The sequence below is a fragment of the Aphidius gifuensis genome, linkage group LG2 (assembly GCF_014905175.1).
Source record: "Aphidius gifuensis isolate YNYX2018 linkage group LG2, ASM1490517v1, whole genome shotgun sequence".
NCBI classification, from domain to species: domain Eukaryota; kingdom Metazoa; phylum Arthropoda; class Insecta; order Hymenoptera; family Braconidae; genus Aphidius; species Aphidius gifuensis.
The window spans coordinates 8,279,559-8,299,703 of NC_057789.1; the positions used below are offsets into that span (position 1 = coordinate 8,279,559).

General features: G+C 24.3%; 3 protein-coding genes across 3 annotated transcripts; all 3 read right to left on the reverse strand.

Moving 5' to 3' along the window:
- Positions 1-854: 854 nt before the first annotated feature.
- On the reverse strand, positions 855-3,840 carry LOC122848956 (double-strand break repair protein MRE11-like). The gene is made up of 12 exons (XM_044147450.1): positions 3,616-3,840; positions 3,376-3,544; positions 3,143-3,279; positions 2,881-3,071; positions 2,599-2,812; positions 2,273-2,533; positions 2,121-2,202; positions 1,913-2,048; positions 1,670-1,827; positions 1,470-1,602; positions 1,095-1,370; positions 855-1,033 (listed from the first exon to the last, which is right to left on the reverse strand). The coding sequence occupies exons 1-12, from the start codon at positions 3,713-3,715 to the stop codon at positions 911-913; spliced, it is 1,980 nt and encodes a 659-aa protein (XP_044003385.1). The 5' UTR covers positions 3,716-3,840; the 3' UTR covers positions 855-910.
- A 2,703-nt stretch (positions 3,841-6,543) lies between these two features.
- LOC122848958 (alpha-protein kinase 1-like) lies at positions 6,544-16,270 on the reverse strand. The gene is made up of 4 exons (XM_044147453.1): positions 15,397-16,270; positions 9,491-9,792; positions 8,404-9,414; positions 6,544-7,999 (listed from the first exon to the last, which is right to left on the reverse strand). The coding sequence occupies exons 2-4, from the start codon at positions 9,781-9,783 to the stop codon at positions 7,342-7,344; spliced, it is 1,962 nt and encodes a 653-aa protein (XP_044003388.1). The 5' UTR covers positions 9,784-9,792; positions 15,397-16,270; the 3' UTR covers positions 6,544-7,341.
- A 59-nt stretch (positions 16,271-16,329) lies between these two features.
- LOC122848968 (aminoacylase-1-like) lies at positions 16,330-20,056 on the reverse strand. The gene is made up of 5 exons (XM_044147464.1): positions 19,550-20,056; positions 18,612-18,781; positions 18,038-18,541; positions 17,244-17,534; positions 16,330-17,175 (listed from the first exon to the last, which is right to left on the reverse strand). The coding sequence occupies exons 1-5, from the start codon at positions 19,644-19,646 to the stop codon at positions 17,032-17,034; spliced, it is 1,206 nt and encodes a 401-aa protein (XP_044003399.1). The 5' UTR covers positions 19,647-20,056; the 3' UTR covers positions 16,330-17,031.
- Positions 20,057-20,145: the final 89 nt, after the last annotated feature.

The window sequence follows — 20,145 nt, forward strand, 5'->3', positions numbered from 1 at the left end:
AAGTTAAATAAATTTATGAATGTTTATGTAGGAGTGGTACTGTATAAAAGAGACTGATCATAATTTAATATCCTCAGATTAAATTTCAACAGCTTCAAGAACACATCGTTCGAGATATTTATCAATTTTTCTGGTATATCATTGAGGCATTTTATTTCATCTCAATTAAACAATAAAGAAGCTAGTTAATTAATTAAATTGTTTTTTTTAAAAAAAGGTTCATCAAATTATTTACAATTCAAAATGAAAACTACTATTATTTTTTCGTTTGGAACTCTGTTTCTTGCTCTTGTAGCAAGTGCTTTTTGTCAAGTGAGAATTTCTACATTTATTATCTAATTCACAATATTCAAAAAAACATTTATTATCTTTTTTTTTTTTATCGTATAAATATAGGTAACATTTTCAAAAGGATGGGGTCCTGGTAAAAGAACTTCTGATGGATGTGATTATGGTCAAATGGCTACTAAAAATATAGCCATAGAATGTAGCCTACTGGTAAGTAAAATAAATAAACCAAATTCCTTGATAATTATTATTTTTCATCAAAAATATTTCAATAATACTTTTGTATTTTTTTTATTTATTTTTTCAAGAACAAATTACGACAACTTATTGTCCGTCAAAAGACAATAAATCAATATTATCAACCACTGGATCCAGGATACAGACAAGTTAATATTCCAGAAATATTTTAACATGTGAATTCAATAAAATCATATCGCTTAACATATAATAATTGATAAAACAATGTATCAAATTAGAAAAATATAGTTTAAGTAGAAACAAAAAAAAAAAAGAAAATGTATACTTGTATCAAATTATAAACGAAAAATAGAAAAACATTAGAAAAAAATATTTTAAAAAAACATTAAATCAGTCAATAATAGAAAAATGTTTGTCGAAAATTTTAATCATCATCTGAACTATCAACATAAGTAATATTTCGATTTTTTGCTTGACTTGCAGTTTTAAACAAACTTTGACTTTGAGAAGTGGTGGTATTGCCAAACAGACTTACTTTTGTTGCTGGCTGTAAATAAAAAATAATAATTAATAATTAACAAACAAAAAAAAGGTAAAATAAATACAACCTTGGCTCGAGTAGTAGATGGTGGTGGTGATTTTGATGGTGTTGATGCAGTTGTTGTTATATTAAGAGCATTTTTAGCAGCAGAAGCTCTTCCTCTACCTCGACTTGTTCCTCGTGGTTTACTAGTACCACGTGCACCACGTCCACGTCCACGTGTCTTTGTTGTTACAATCATTTCTACGTCATCATCATCATCATCATCTTGATTAACAGGTGCTTCAACTACTATTTTACGTAAAATTTCTCTTTGATCCTTATTGTTTAAATAATTATTAGCCTGTTGAAATTATTTATTAGTATTATTAAATTATTCAAAATATATAATCTTTTTTTAACACCCAAGATTAAATTATTGTTAAATATTTATTTTTCTTACTTCACGTAATTCTTCTTCTTCATTATTTTCAGTCTTTTGTCGTTGATGTTTTAATACAACTTTTTTTGTATCATCATTTGTAAATACATCATCAATTGTCATTAAATGCTCGACTTGCTTTGAAACTTGATGCCTGTAAATAAAATTATTAAATGAAAATAAAATTAAAATATTATTTAAATAAAATTAATAATAATTACTGGACAATATCATTAAAAGCATTATCATCATTTGTATCAACACATCTTCCTAATGCTTCATTTAAACCAGCAAGTGATAATATATTCATGGCATATTTTTGTGCTCCAAATAATCTTTTAATTGTTCCTTGAACATTCATTCTATGGTCTTGATCATCCTGTAATAATTTATTTAATATTTATAATAAAATCAACTAAAAAAACAATGAAAATATTTTTTTTTTAATTAATTAATAAACTTACTCCTTCATCATCTAATAAATCACCCAAATCATTTTGACGTTCAGATTCATTCTTAACACTTGTATACTTTTTTTCTTTACGAAATAATATTATGTCATTTGGATTTGCTACTCTTTCTCGGTACTTGTTAGTAATCCTACGTTAAAAAAACAATTGTGTCATCATAAAATGCAGATAATATTTAGATAAATAAGTAACAAAAACTCACATCATAGTATCAAATGTATGCCAAGTCTCACTGGTATTAATTTTCAAACGAATAAGAGGCAAAGTTGGTTGTTGTGGATGACCTATCAAATAATAAATTAACAAAAATATTTCATATAAAAAAAAAAAGACATTCAAGTTAATTAAAATAACCTGTTAATTGTTTTTCAGCTTCTGGAATTGCTGTATTTTCAATGTAGTCATCAACATATTTCAAAACAGCTTCTTCAGTAACTCCTTCACAATATCCTTTTTGTATCAATTCAGAAACTGTTAATGTAGCCATATAAAATGGTCTTACTGTTTTTAATCTAAGTTTTTTTAAACTAAATTGTTGCTCGGAATTTATTTTTAATAATCCAACATGTTTTTGTACAGCTTCACCTTCACAAAGTGATGTTGCAACTGAACTACCTGTTAAACAACAAATTTATATTTAATTGCATTACTAGTTTCGAGCAATTTTATCAATTAAATACCTGGTTGACAAATATAATAAGATTCATCATCAGGAAGAGTAATTTTTTCTGGTTGAATTAAACATTGATGTTCATGACCCCAAAGAATAAAATGAAACCATGATGGAAATGAATCATCACAAACATAATTATTCTCAGAATGTCGTGCACGATTTTGATGAATTACCAAAATATTAAAATAACTCTGTCCATTTTGAGGTCTTTGAAAATTAACCTACATAATAAACAGATGATTATTAATATTTTCAATATTAAAATTAATAGTTATTCAATATTTTTTACCTGTCCAGCTTTAATTAATCTTGTGAGTCTTTGTTCACCAAGATAACCCAAACCATAAATTGCAATATTAACACCATCTTTTTCAAATAACAATGGTGTAATATTTATTTGCTTGAGATTATTCCATTTACCAAAATAATTAATTAAACCTGATGCTTGTAGTATATCAAGTGTACCAGTTGATTCAAAGCCTAAACAATTGATTCATTTATTTATTCATGTTAAATATATTATTTGAAAATAGAAAAAAATTAATATTTACTTGGATTATCATGATTTCCATGAATTGTCATGACTGGCATACTTATATTCATATCATGATCTTCATAATTAATCATTTTCTTTTCACAATGAGCAAACACAAGCTCTGGATCTGTTCCAAAGTTAAGTCGAACTTCCCTTTATTTTTCATTGTTGATAAAATTACAGAAAGAAATTAAATTCATTAACAATTTCGAAATATATAATTGAGATAATTTTTGTTAAATTAATTACCTATTTCCTAGACAGTATTTTTTTAATAATCTTACACATTCCAGGATGACTTTTTGTGAAGGTTTAGCATCATGGAATAAATCACCACCAAGTAAAACAAAATCAACATCATGCTTAACAGCAAGTTCAAGTATTTCTTCAAATGTAATAAAGCTGTCATTGTCTTGTGCTAATAATAATAATTAAAAAATAATTAAATAATAATAATTATTGTTTTTATTTACAATGTAATTTATTTACCTCGTTTTGTTTTTATTTCATAACCTAAATGGCAATCAGTTGCTATTAAAATTTTCATACAAATTTTAGGTCTTGTTGATGTCTCTCCTTCGTCACCCATTTTTTTAAAATTATTTATAAATTTACTGGTAGATTTTATAATAATATTAAACAATAAACTATTGAAAGATTGGGATTGATATTATTTGCAACAAGTGTGTGTTTAAAACTGAGATTTTCGTGGAAGAAAAGTAAAAAAAAAAAATCATGTGTCATGGTGGTGTTTGAAGCATGCGCATTGGAATTTCAATTTGGCGCTTAAATTTTAAATATAATCTTCATAAAGTTGGTCTTTCTCATCTTCTTGGTACTCTTATTATTTATTATAAAAAAAAGATAATTGTTATTGGTCTTTCAGGCATTTAATTAGTCATCTTTTCCAGTTGCTCCATATTGTTTAAATAATTATTAGCATGTTGAAATTATTTATTAATATTATTAAATTATTCAAAATATAAAATCTTTTTTAACACCCAAGCTTAAATTATTGTGAAATATTTATTTTTATTACTTCACGTAATTCTTCTTCTTCATTATTTTCAGTCTTTTGTCGTTGATGTTTTATTACAACTCTTTTTGTATCATCATTTGTAAATACATCATCAATTGTCATTAAATGCTCGACTTGCTTTGAAACTTGATGCCTGTAAATAAAATTATTAAATGAAAATAAAATTGAAATATTATTTAAATAAAATTAATAATAATTACTGGACAATATCATTAAAAGCATTATCATCATTTGTATCAACACATCTTCCTAATGCTTCATTTAAACCAGCAAGTGTAATAATTTGTTCAAAATTTATAATAAAATCAACTAAAAAAACAATGAAAATATTTTTTTTAATTAATTAATAAACTTAAATTTTTTTTTTGTTTCAAGTTGCTCTCATTTGTCGTTGTCTCTTCTTTGTCATCAATGAACGAAAAATGAATTCAGTTTTTCGATAGAGAAATATTTCTCTTAAAAATTTGGTGAATAAAAATTTGAATAAATGTATAAGGAAATAAAAATTATAATCAATTAAAAACACATTAATTTAGTAAACATTTTTTGTTTTTTTTTTTTTTTTCTTATTTTACTTAATTTTAATTTCATACAAATTTTTATAAATAAGACTTGGCAGAGCCTAGATACATGCGGCAATCCATAACTTGTGTTATTTAATATATCATATAAAAAAATGAATCGAACAGTTTTATTTTTTTTTAATTACTATTTGATGATTTATTAATGTACTTGACGATAGTTTATTACAAAAGCAGTCTTATAGTTGTTTGTGTAATTATTTTTTTTTTTACAACTACTATAAATATTGTTTCGGCTGGATAAGATTTATTTAATTTCGATTAATATTAACTATCAATTGGCAGTTAATAATTTACCTTTTTATTTTTTTTATAAATTTTTACCTTCAATTATTTTTAAATAATAACGAAGTACATGAAAAAAAAATAATAAACGAGGTATTTACATGAATACAGAACATTTTTTAAATTTTTATATCATTTTTTCATTAAAACACTTGTAATTTCTTTTTTTTTTTTTTTTTTTTTCATATGAAATTATATATATATATACGTTTTAAATCATTGAAATAATTAATGAAAAAAAATTTTCATTTACAAAGAAAATATAAAAAAAAAAAAAAACTAAAAAAAACAATCAATTTTTGGGTTATTTCGATTGACGAATTTTGATGTTGGTCCCTTTTTTTATTAATTATTTAAACGCAATGATTTTTTTTTTTTTTTAATTTATAAAATGTACTATCAATTATTACAAATTAATAAAAAAAAAAATAATTATTTTCATTGAAATATATTTATTAAAAATCCATTTGTCTCGTATAAAAAAAATTAGTGAGAAATCAATAATGGAATTAATAACTAATAAATGCATCATTTCCGGTTGAGTTGTTGTTTTTTTTTTTTTCTTGTATTATTATAAATATTAATCGAGAATTTGCAAGTTATTTCTGATACACTTGTACATTCTAATTGTGATCAAGTATTCAGTATTAACTGTTTTTCTTTTTTTTTTTTCTTTTTAGTTTTATTGGGTATATACATTGAATGTACAGTCTTATTAATAATAATACGTTGCGGTGGTATTTTTAGTCCCAATCAACGAGATCTGTGAATACTGAGTCTAACAAAAAAAAAAAATTAAAAAAAAGCTATGACAATGATAGACATTCCTAATGACAACACAGTAGTATTCAAAAATTATTATATAAATTGTAAATATAATTTTACAAAATTAAAAATTTATTAAGTTAATTCTGATCCAAAAAAAAAAATGAAAAAAATAATGGTACAGAATTATTAATTGCTACAAAAATATATTCAATGATTTACACGATAAGTAAAAAAAAAAAAAACTATAATTATTTTTTTTAAAAAAAGTACTATGTTCTATTTTTCTCACTGGCCTGAATTTTTTAATTTTACTGGTTCACATTGAACTCAAATCACTGGTTTTTTTTTATTTTTAATTATTCTTATTCTATCAACGTTTAACAATTTTTTTAAAAAAAAAAAATCTTTTTTCCTTTATAATGTAGTCAAGATTTTGGTACCAAAAAGATATTGTTTTTTTTTTGTTTCTATACAATTGTTAACTTAATATTTTACATATTTTTGTACTCAATATGTACTTGCAAAAACTTAGTACTATTATGAATTTATTACAATCAGGTATGCAATTGTCACAATCTGATTTATACCTTTCGAAATTCTTTTTTTTTTTTTAATGTCTCATAACTATTTAAAATAATCTAACCATTATTTTTCAGTTAGATTAATTAATTGTATTTCATTTGAAATTAATCTATTCGTTACATTAATCTATAGTTTAGTTTTTTTTTTATTTTTTTTTATTTATTTTTTTTTCTTTTTTTAATATTTTTCGTTTTTTTTGTATTTTTCGTTTTTCGTTATATTTTTTTTTATAGTATAAACACGATTGTAATTGAAAAAAAAAAAAAAGGAAAAATTATTATGATAATTTACATGAATTTTGCAAAAATTACTCATGATAATTACGAAAAATTTATTTGTACAATTTGGAGCTATTTTGACAGATAAAATAAATCATGTACAATATTATTATCTAATTTAAAATAGCTCAATATACATAAGGTAATATGAATACGAATTCACCAATCGGAAGAACTTTTTATATATATATTTTTTTTTTTTCGCTGATTATAATTATATCAGCTCTTTTAATTTTTCAAAATCTACAATTCTTATATATTTATTTATATAAAAAAAAAGGACGAAATTAGAAATATTAAAATAGAAAAATTATAATAATTTTTTTATGAAACGGTATAAAAATCGGATGTATACTCATTGGCACTTGATTAACTCACGCCTAAACAATGCTTTTTTTTTTTTTTTTTTTAGTTTTTTAATTTAATTTTATTTATATTTTATATTTTTTTCCCTGCACAGCCCGGGTATGTGTATAAAAATAATTCAACGATTCAAAATTTTGTTTATTTTAAATACCTGTTTGTTTTTTTTTTTTTTTTTGTTTCAACTACACTATTTTTTTTTGTTTTTTGTATTTTTCATTGTAAGCGAAATATCTGTACAACATAAAAAAATGATTAATTATTATGAAAAAATAAAAAATAAAAAATAAAAAATAGTAACTAGATTTTAAATGTATATTTATTCAATTTTAATAAATGGGCCATTATTTGATGTTGTTCTTACAAGAAGTGGTGCTTTTCTACGCGACGTTGGAACTGATTGATAAACATAATTTGATGTAATACCATCAAGTGTTTTTTGTCTTTTATTATTTGTATTTAATTCATATTCAAATGAATCTTGTTTTGTAATATTTAATTTCATATGTAATTCTTCTTTATCATCAAGTTCATCATATAGATGTTCAGTAATATCAATATCTTGACTACTTTCATCATAACTATCTGTTACTGAATTTGCAGCAACATGATTTATTATTGATGGTTCATCATATGTTACATTATCTTCAATATTTTCATCACTAGAACTTTCTGTTTCTTCACTAAGATCACCAACACTACATGCATATTTCATTTCACCACGTTCAAGAAGTTCAAGATTATCTGGATAAACCATAGCTTTTTTAATTGCTAATGGATCTTTTCTTGACCATTTTTGTACTTCTTCATCCATTTTTGTTATTTTTGCTGGATTTATTGCCCATAAACATCCTTTTCTTTGATTACCATTACCAGCTGGTTTATCAATTTTTTCAAAACATTTATTTAATGACAAATTATGTCTTACTGAATTTTTCCAACCATTTGGTGCTGTTTTAAAGTATGGAAAATGCTCACTAAAACAATAGAAAAAAAATTTTTTCTTGTTAATAATAATAATCAAATAATACACAACGATAATTTATTAATAATTTTATTATTTTAATTTTTTTTTCTTTTATATTTTTTCATACAATTGTATATAATCCAAGGTTAAAAAATTTTCACACCTGGTGTTTATTTTTATTTCTACCTTTTGATCCCCTTGCCCTTTAGTTAACTCAAAAAATAAATAATAATAAAAACTCGTTGTCCAGCAACAAGCCCAGTGTGTGTAACAAAAAAATATTTATGAAAAAAAAAAAATAACCGATTAAAATTTGTAGTCGTAGAATTTATATTTAAATAAAATTTAAAATACTTTTTAATAATTAAAAAAAAACCCATAATTTAAATAATTATTATTTTAAAATAAACTTACCACATAAAATTATAAATTTCAGATACTGGAAGTGATCCAGTTTGGCTATTTTTTAGTGCCATTGCGATTAAACAAGAATACGAGTAAGCAGGTTTTGGATAAGGTTTTGTTTCAAAATCTCCTGTATCAACAAATTCTTTGTCTCTTTTAATTGACATTGGAGATGTTGTAGTTGTATTGACATGATGAACATTGTTATTATAAATTTGTTTACGAATATGATGATGATTTTGACTGTCAAGTCGATTAACAATTTTAAAATTACCAACTCTCATATTTGGTATAGGACTTGCTTTATTTTGTGTTGAAGGTGATTTTGTTGTTCCATGAGGTAATAATGTTTTCAATGTACCAGCATTGACAACATTAAGTTGCTGTTGTAGAGGTTGTATCTGTTGTTGTTGTTGTTGTTGTTGTTGTAATGATTGCAATTGTTGGTGCTGTTGATGTTGTTGTTGTAAAGATTGTAAAGTTTGTAAATGCTGTTGTTGCTGCTGTTGTTGTTGTTGTTGTTGATGCTGTTGTTGTTGAAGTTGTTGTTGCTGTTGTTTAAGTTGTTGTTGTAAAGGCGATTGTTTATATTTTATTTGCATATTTTCAACTTTATTTTGAGCTTGTCGTTCTTCTTCTGAATAATCTTCTTCATCATCATCCTCATCATCTTCTTCTTCAATTTCTTGTTCGATTTCATCTTCATCATCTTCTTCTTCTTCTTCTTCCTCTTCTTCCTCCTCTTCTTCTTCTTCCGCTTCTTCTTCATCATCATCTTCCTCATCTTCAGTCTCAGTTATGTCATTTTCATATCTATCATCAATTTTTGATAATGCCGATGTTCCATTAACAAAATTATTATTTTTTTCATCTTTATTATTGTGATTTGTTGTTTTTGATGAAAATGAAAAATGCCTTCTTCCTGTTACTGATGATGTATCATTTGTTGATGAATTATTTCTTGTTGGATGTGGCATCACTGAATTTGGATTAACCATTATTGAGGCAGCATCTCCTCCACTAAAATTAACATTAAAAAATTACAATAAATATAAACTAAAATTAGGTAAATAAAATTTTAAAAAAATATATTTACCCGTGTGAACTGTTGCTATTATTATTTAATAAACTTGCTGAATTAAGCCAATTCATATCACTACGTGAACCAACTGGATCATCATCAAGTTCAAGTGGTGATAAATCTTTAAAATTAAAACCAAGTTCAGGATGTCCACCAATGATATTTTCAATTTCACATTTAATATCAACATCAAGCATTTCATGCAGTGAATGACTGTCAGTTCCAAGATAGTAATCCATTGATAGCCAAGGATCCCGTGTTGGTGGCTGATCAAGTCCTGCACCGTGTCTACTCTCTGTATCCAACATTCAAACCAACTGTAAAATATATATTAAAAAATAAAAAAAAATACATTAAAATATTGATAATACTAATAGACATGTTTATTTTAAAATTACAAATATGTAATTTTCATATATAATAAATATATATTTAGAAGTTCATGTTTATATTGGAGTAGTTGGAGGGATGTATACATGTACAAGTGACCTCGAGTTTTCATATACACATTGTACATGTCCTCTGGGAGTATAAGTAAAGGGTCTTGAACTCGTTGTTTGCTTGTGTATTGCTGAATACAAACACCCCCCCACACATATATACTTTTTTTTTTTTTTACAATTGTATGAACTTTAAAACAACTCATAGAGTCTCGTGGGTGTGACTGACTCATAGTACTATAAATGATTTACTATAGCATGTGTGTGATTGTAAAATTTATAGCTGTTATAGTAGTAGTAACAACTTCAGTAAGAAATTTAGTAATCATTTTTTTTTTCTTTTTTTAATTTTACACATCACAGTGACAACATGTATATTTAACTAACCAACTCTTGTTAAAATTATTATATTCTTTTTTAAAAATAAAATATATACATGTGGATGAGAAATTTTACATTCAGCTTGTTATTTTTATTTTTATATAACGCTAATCAAGCTGAATCTTTCGAGGACTTTTCTGCGAAGATAAATAATATCATTGAAGTAGATGATGCTTTAATTTTAAATTTTTTTTTTTTATTTCTTTTTAACAGACGTTAGCTAGCAACTCAAATTTATATTCATCAGACAAAAATAAAATATTTTTTATCTCTCTTTAAACAGTGCGATGTACGAGCCAAGGTTGATGTTAACTTCTTTGTTCCAATCTAGGATCGTTTGTGGACACATGGCCTGCACAACTTTTACTTGATACATTTTTTTTAATTTACCCAAAAATATTTATCATTCATTAATTCGACTATTTTTATTCACAACTTTATTATTATCATCAAGTTTTACTGGGCAAAAAAATAAAAAGAAAAAATAGTAAAAAAATGTGAATTAATACATCTTAAGTTCTTCTTATTTATTCTTTCTTTGTATGTTTTTTAAAAAGATTTAGGATCCTTCCGGGAAGGACTAAAAATTAGTAGGTCTTTTTTTTTCCTGACAAGACCTCCAAACACGAAAAATTTAATATCCTGTTGAGTATTTGTTAGATAAAAAAAAAAAGATTTATTATTTTGTTTTTCTACCATACTAATTTCTTCAATAGAAAAAAACGTATAAATTAATTTCGATAATAATTCTTGATATTATTAAAAATAATTATAATAATAAATTTTTGACTACAGTATTTAATAATTGTCAGCAATTATATATTTTAAGAAATAAAAATAAATAATTTCTTGAAAGGAAGAGCGTGTCGAAAAGAGAAAAACTTGTAGCACAAAAAAAAAAAAAAAAGAAATATCAAGCACTTAAATACAATGAACATGAATCGTGTAAGGTTGTAAGGTTTTCTTTGTGCTCCAAGAAGAAGAAGACGAAGAATAATAAAAGTAGTATAAGGCTAAGGTAAGTTTGTGAATTTTACAAAAGTATGTATCATACAAAACCAAGCAAACCGGTTTTCATTTTGATTCGTTCAGTACATACAGGGTTTATGAAAGATAATTCGTATTGTAAAAAAAAAGCATGGCCACAACTTTTTCATATAAATATTAAAGATCATTAATCATTAATTATAAATTCATACGTATTTTTACAATTAATATTAGTTAATCTATAATTAATAAAAAAAATTATTTCGAATAAATATATTTATTTCATGTTTTGACGGTTAATTTTTATGTTGAATATAAAAAAAAGGGGGTAAACGATAAAAAAGAAAAATAACACCGCTCTTTTTTGTCCTTCATTTGGACAACGACAGGTGCGCGAATATGAATAACCAAAAATTTAAAAAGAAAGAAAAATTTTCCACTCGAATAAACGAAGAGTATCGGCTTCCTTGTAGGCGCACATACATAAATATTGGACGGTTGGGTGTGGATTTATCAGGTAGGCCAGCTTTTGCCGAAGGTTTCACCTTTATAGAATTAAAAAAAAAAAATAAATACAATAATAATAATAATAAATAAATAAAAAACTGCCGATTCATGGAATGGAAAAAAATAAAAAAAAGGGAAAAAAAAAATGTTTTAAGGGAGTTTTGGGACTGTAACAAAAATAAGGGCCTTATTGCAATATGATATTTTTTTAAGGTAATTTATTTGATAGTTAAAAATTGGCCACATGATGTATTATTGATCCAATTAAATAATATCAATTGATTAGTAGTGAAATAAAGAAATTAGTAAAAATAAAAATTTCGATTTTGGAGTAGTTTTATTTACGTACGGCCCTGAATTGTTATTTTATATTAAAAATAATAAATTATTGTAAAAAAATAGAGGTTGTTTAAACTAGACTTGGTGAAAAAAAAAAAAAAGTATAAGTTTTTTTTTTTTTTGTATTTTAATTACTAATAAATCTTGGGCAAATTTATTTTGTAGAAAAAAAAATTTAAACAAGTTTGTTTTACTTGGAGAAATTATAGAAAAAAAATCCGGAAATTTATCCGGAGATTATTTTGAAATTATCAACAAAAGTCTAGAGATAAATTATGCAAATTGAATTTGACTTCAAACTACCCCTTGTAATAAAAAAAAAAAGCAAAAAAAAAAAAATCCCAATTATTTCTCTGATAGTAACGAAAAAATTTATTTAAAAAAAAAAAAAAATCTCAAGACTGAATTCGTACATCTTTTGTATATAAAATAAAATAAAAAAACGTGAATTGAAATAATTCAAATAAAAATTCATGAGACAAGACAAAAATCCGCGTGCCATTATTATCATATTAAAAATTTTTAAACATCCCAGCTTTCTAATAATACCTAACGCTCGTGTTAAAAATTACAAACTTAAATATTAATTATCTGCTAAACTACGTGGTAAATAATTTAAAAATATTCATATAATTATTAAATAAACAACAAATATTTTAATAAATACTATTTTTAAATAACCCTTTCAACAATATGTAAAACAAAGAAAACATTAAAATATGTGTGTATAAAAATATACAAAAAAAAATAAAAAATTATGAACCGGAAGTTGTGGCGACGAGGGGGCATACAAGATTTTACGATCCAGCAAGCAAGAAACCAAGGACTAAAGTAATCGTGGTAATAGTATAAAATCTTAAATATTCTCAGAGGGTCTTTTCTCTTTGTGTTTGATTCTTCAATTTTTTAACAGCTCCAAAATAAATAATAATAAAAAAAACTTGTTTTAAAAAAATTTAAAAAACATGATGATAAAAGTTGGCTAGAAAAACTTGGTCAACAAATGGTCAGAGTTAAAAATATAATCATCAAAATCACTGAATCATTGTTAGTATCAAAAAGAAAAATTTATTAAAGGGATACACCCTGAAAAAATTCCATCACGTTTTCAAATAAAACAAAAAATAAAAGCTATTTTTAATTTTAAAAACAAAAAATTATAAATATATGTTTTTATAATTAAATTACAAGTAATTATATAATTATTTTATATGTATTATTTAAGTCAAATAAATTGAATAGACTCTGGACCATTTGAAAATACCCGATTCGTTGGTAAATTTAGTTGGGGTTGCTTCCCCTTTTGTCGTCGCATTTTGCAAGTATCGATCGTATAGCTTCAAGAGGGGTTAAAACTGGAGGGAAGTTATACCCAGTAACTTTCTATATTTTTATATACACAAGTAAAAAACCATCTAACATTTTATTTTTTATTTTTTATCTTTTTCATTTGCCATTTTGTATTATGTCTCTTCTCAATTGCAAAAATATTCTCCCTCGAAATTTTAACCGTCTGGTGTGTTATTATTTCGTCAACACTTAGGGTTAAAAAAAAAATTTTTTAAATTAATAAAAAAGGTGAGAACCAACGGGCACATTAATCCAAAATGAATATATTTTTTTATTTTTCATATATTCACACATTTGCCAACGTCTTTCTAATGATATTTTTTTTGTTAACCTTGACTAAATACATTCAAAAAATTTAGCATGGTGAAAGTAGGACCCAAAATTTTTTTTCTATCATTACTATTCATAGATTATTATTATTATTTTGTAAAAATATATTTAACAAACATTTTGGAGTAAAATGTATTTTTTTTTTTATCTATTTTACAATGAAAATTGAGTGTTGAAGGTCAAGTGAAAATTATTTTGTGTCTGAGCCTACCGCGAGTTCCAAAAACACACACACATGTATGAAATGTTTGCAAAGGAAGAGGCATTATATGTATTTCCTGCGATGTGCTGGCATATGGCATAGGGTTCTGGCATCGGCCAAGCACGGCCAAGTGAAGCTTGTCAGGACTGGGATAATATGAACCGAGAAAAACGAACATGAGAGGGGAATGAGGGTTTTAAGTTCCCAGATTGTTCCCACGGTCAAAACTTTTACCACCTCAATATTCATGTCGTTGAGTAATAATATTTCATACGAAAAATAAATATAATATATTTCTAATTAATTTATTATTATTATTATATTTCTAAAAATATCATTTAATAATTCATTGATGATAATTTAATTTATTGATTAGATATTAATAGCTGTTTGTAATTATTAATAATTTATTTGCAATTTAGCGGTGTTATTGATTTTAAACTTTTTTAATTTGGAGTAATATATTTATACGCTTTGGAGTTACACACATAACATTCGAGCCGTGAATAAAAAAAAAAAAGTAAAAAAACTGGTTCGCTCAACAGTTTCCCGCCTAAAAAAAAAAATAAAAAAAATAATCGTTTTTCTTTGATATATTCAAGTTTGACAGATGTATTATCTAAAATAGAATTGAATTAAGGTTTTTTTTAAGTTTTTTTGTTTTTAATTTACTAATGATTATTATCATAATGATGGAATTATTATTTATTTATTATTTTTTTATCATTTCCCGCCGGCAAAAATAACTGCCACATGTTATATGTATGACGAGCCGTTGTCATGACAACAAACAATATTGACGTATAAATTATGACAATTAAAATTTATAAATAAATTACTCTTTTTTTATTCTTTTATCTTTTCCCGCCTTGATGTTTTTTTTTCTTTTTGTCAAACTAAAATAAGCAACGAAGAATGACAAGACAATTTTGACACTGAGAAACAATTGAGACAGTAATCCCATTGACAAATGATTATTTTTTTTATTTATTTTTTTTTTTTTCATAAAATGACAAAGGGAGAAAAGAAAAAAAAAATAAATAAATAGTATCTGTCAAGTTTTTCATTGAAAATAAATGATAATAATTCGAAAAAAAATATATACAATAATTAAAAAATAATAATAATAAGAACAAAGACAAATTGAATGAATTTAAATGAAAAAAAAAAATAAAAAAATATCGTTATATATTGCAAGCAAGCCGGCGGGGCGGAATAATATTTTTCTGGCGCCACATAACATCGAAAAAACGGGGCTCGCGTATCTCAATCCACGAGAAACCTAGCCCGCCTTTTTATTATATATATATTTAATCAAAAAAAAAAAAAAAAAAATCACTATTATCACAATAACAACAAATATAAATAACAATAAAAAAACTTACGTTTATATTAATAATTATTAATACAAAATTAGTAATCCAATCACAATAATAACACAGTTAATTTTGTTTTGAAAAAAAAAAATATATTTAATAAAATATTTGATCCGGCACAAGGATGGATAAAAACGGATCACCAACACAGGGGCCCCTTCACGGAACTGAAGTAACGTTGACGGTAGAGTTGTGAACAAAGACCACGCACGTTTTCAAATCCCGTGAATTTCATTGGTCCATATTTATCACGTGATATTATTGGACTTTTATGTATTATTGGCGGGTAATCTATACAGGGTGAAATAATTATATATAAATAAAAAAATTAATATTATAATTATTCAATTAATATTATTAATTTTTTTTAATATTAATTTATATTTAAAATTAATTAATTAATTTTTATTTTTTATTATTAGATAAATTTTTCCCGCCTTAATGTATGAAAGAAAAAAAATAAAAATAATAATGATCAACACACACGATAAATTTACTGGCGAATGGGGGTTAATACATATAAACGGTGGCTCTCCATCGCGAGACAAGAGAGAGTGATATTTTGTCTCTTCTCTGTACAAGGTCTTTGAGTTTTTTCCTTTTTTATTTTCTACTCTCTCACTCTTTCTCATACTCACATACATGAAAATATCAAAACAAAATGGCCGCGGCTAAATGAATATTCACTATTATCAATATTTTTAAATATAATTTTATAATAATATTATAAACAATAATTTTGTAAAAAATTAATTAATTTTTTAGTATTAATATTTTTAACAAGTTTTTTGAATTTTTTATTATTTAATTATTATTTGTGTGTGTGTGTGTGGGGGGGAGAGAATGGACGAGTCCATTATGACTTGCGGGATGGCAGCATGAAGGGGAGAGAAAAAAGAGGGAGAGAGAAATATTAAGAGAGAATAAAAATATGTTAGAGGGGAAAATAAAGATCGTTTCGGTCTAGAGGGCAGGGGGAAAATCATCACCGGCTCTTTTTATGTAGAAAAAAAGAGTGGAATGTCAGAAAAAAAATTAATAAAAAAAAAGGGATGCTCAATTGTACACACACACATACACAATATTATTTTATAAATAAATGTTTTTTTAAATATTTAGTTTATAATTATTATTAATTAATAACACTTTTTTTTTTTTTTTTAAATAAACAATCACTAATCACCACAATAATAGTTTTTTTTTTCTTTTGAAAAATAATCTTTTAAATAATTATTAATTTGTTTTTTGTTTGTTTTTGTTCGATTCAACATTTGAACACAGTTGTTTTTTTTTTATTTAGCAATAATCTTCTATACAATTATTTAATTTGTTTGGTTCTTTGTAACAATTGTTTCGACACTTTTATAGACTTTTATTAATAATATTTTATAACAATTGTAAATAATTTAATGGTTCAACTGTTTTATAGATTTTTTTTTTCTTTAAACTTACTATTGCAAATTGTTGATATTTTATAAAATTAAAACAATAACAATATTGATAATTGAGCAACAAAATAAAGCTAATTTTTGTGTTTGTTTTAATAATTATCAGCTTTAGTTTTTGTTAATATTAATATGTATAAAATAATTGCACTTTAAATAGACTGATAATTATTGTCTTTTTGTAAATGAATTATGATAATTATACATTTGCAACTGCTGGTATAATGCTCATGTAAATTTCAATTCCATGTAAAAATATATCTTTGTTTAAATATTCATCATGATCATGAAGTAATATTTTTGTATTATTCATTGGTGAAAAACCAATTGCTGGTAAACCAACCTGTTAAATAAATTTTATAAATAAAATGTATAATTTAAATAATTTAATTAAAAATCATGTTGACTTACCGAACGAACATATCGACTATCAGTACCACCAGGAAATGTTCCAATTTCTAATTCAATACCCAATTTATCTGTTGTATTTTTAAAAGCAATCCAATATGGATTACTGTCATCCAATTTTGTTGGTTCAATTTTTGGATTTTTTTGTTCAAATTCAATTGTTATATCATCACCGGCTTCTTTGCACCAGCTACGAATTAATTTTTCAAATTCATCATGATCAATTGTCGGTGGTATTCTTATATCAAATGCAACTTTTAATTCATCAGGAATAACATTTGTCTGTACACCACCCTGAAAATTAAATTAATCATTTATTCAACATAAAAATATCAATTTACAATAAATACTAAATGACATCTAAGCTGTGATAAAAAAAAATTAAAAATATACACTTAATAATATTTATTTAAAAAATTATCATAAATAAAATGAATAAATTAATCATTGATCTTGAAAAATAAAAGAAAATCTTTTGTTACTCGTTATCTAGACAAGATTAAAAAAACATAAAAAAATTTGTAAAAACAAATATTGATTGACAAGATGTAATCTAAAATCGATACTTGAATTTTTTTTTTTTTTTTTTCGTTATCTATAAGCACCATCTACGTGTTATCATTGTTGTCATAAATTTTTTTTTTTATTTATAATTTTTAAACGCACATACTCACGCGTTAAAGTAATCCTCCCTGACTATGCACACACTGTTATTATGCAGACATGTTGAACAACAAGTATGAATGATAAAAAAAAAAAAAAGTAATAAATAAATAAATAGCTTTATTATTAAGTACCTTAATTTGATTAAGATTAATTGATAATAAATCTCCAAGTTGATGTTTTCCAGTAGCTAACTTGGCACTTGATTCTGCTCGTAGATCCATAAAACGATCAATGATAAAACGTAATTTTTCACCAGCAGTATTTGGTATGAGCATTGATCCATGTCCAGGTGGTCCATTACATTTAACCCATACTTGCCAAATTGATCTTTCACCATTGAACATGTAAAATTTATCAGTTGGTGATGCAACACCCTCATCAAGTGCAAATCCAACATTTAAATTTTTAAAATCTTTGTTGTGAACAAATTCACGCATTCCCAATACACCACCAATTTCTTCATCAGGTACAAATGATATATGTAATGTACGTTTTAATTTTATTCCATTTAATTTTAATCTTCTTACTGCTTCTAAATATTGTATACCAACACATTTCATGTCTTGTGAACCACGAGCATAAATATTACCAGCATCATCAACATGTGCACTGAATGGTGGATATGTCCATTTATCCTAATATTATTAAATAATAAAAATAACATTATACGCTTATTTAATTATTTATCTTTTATAAATTACTCACTGCAAATACAGGAACAACATCCATGTGACTGTTTAATAAAATTGATGATGCTGATGCATCAGTTCCAGTCCATGTTATAATGACAATTGGTTTATTTGGAAATGGCTCATAAACAGCAATTGGCAAATCCAAACTTTTTGCCTGTCTTTGTAAAAATGCAACACATTCATCTGTAAAAAAAAAAAAAATTATTATAACAAAAAACAATAATTAAATAAACAAAAAACAAAAAAAAATTTTTTAATTTTATTTTATTATAACATAAAAAAACTATATAAATATAAATTAAATAAATAATAATATATATTTATAATTATACATTAATAAACAATAATAAATAATTTAAATAAATATTATTAATTTATTTATATTTTATTTATAAAAATTTATTAACAAGGGCGCGGCTCAAAATGCATCAAACAACGTTGTTAACAGCCATCGAAAAATAAATCATTTGCTATGAATAAATAAAAAAAATAATAAAATAACATAAAAATATAAATATTAAACTCAACTATAAATAAATTAAGTAATTTAAAAAATTTATATAATAATTAAATAAGCTTTTTATAAACAATCAACAAAAAGAAACTAAAAAACAAAAATTATTATTTTCATTTATTAGCATTTATTTGTGCTTTATCTTGACAAAAAAATTAAATAATAATTTAAAAAAATAGAGCATTTAATTGTTTATTAATAGCTAATAATTATTAATAATTTTAATAGTATGTATTAATTAATAATAATAATGTAAACTGAGTGTAAACTATGAAGAGCGTCACTTCGATTAGACTCATTTTATTATAAAAAAAATAAATTCCAAGCTTTGGCTTTATTAATTTTATAAACTAATAATTTATTATTAATTAAATATATTTATTTAACAATTAGTATATATTTATTATATTTAATAATAGTTAATTTTAATTACATACCATAATTAATGTTTGGTTGAACCGATGGAATTTGCAGGTACTCGCGAAAATTTTCGACAGCTGTTTTATCCAGCTGAGTTTGAGACGACGACATCATGGGCAATCGTGGGTTTGGGTTTAGTTTGGTATATATATATATGTCTACTACAGCTTTAACTTTCTTGTATGCACTTTCTTGTGATTGTATGACGTGTATCTATCCCTCAACGACAACAACAATATATACACTTGCGCAAGCGTCAAAAAAAAAAAAGTTGTATTTAAATGAAAAAAAATATAAATAATTTATTTAAATTATTTTTAAACTGTTGATAATGATTGACTGACAAGGTCTAGATTATAAAAAAAAAAAAAATAATAATCCAATTTGAGAATTGAGACTTGTTGAGACTGTCCTCACATCAAGCAACATCAAGTCGCAAATGATATCTCTCCTTTTATACCACTTTTATAACACTTAATTATTTATTAAGCCAATAAAACAAAATTGGAAAATCTTTATTGCGTTTTTTCTTTTTTTTTCTTATCAAATATGATGTTGTCGAGGGTTACATGATCATCATGATGATAATAAACTGGATACATATTGCGTATTC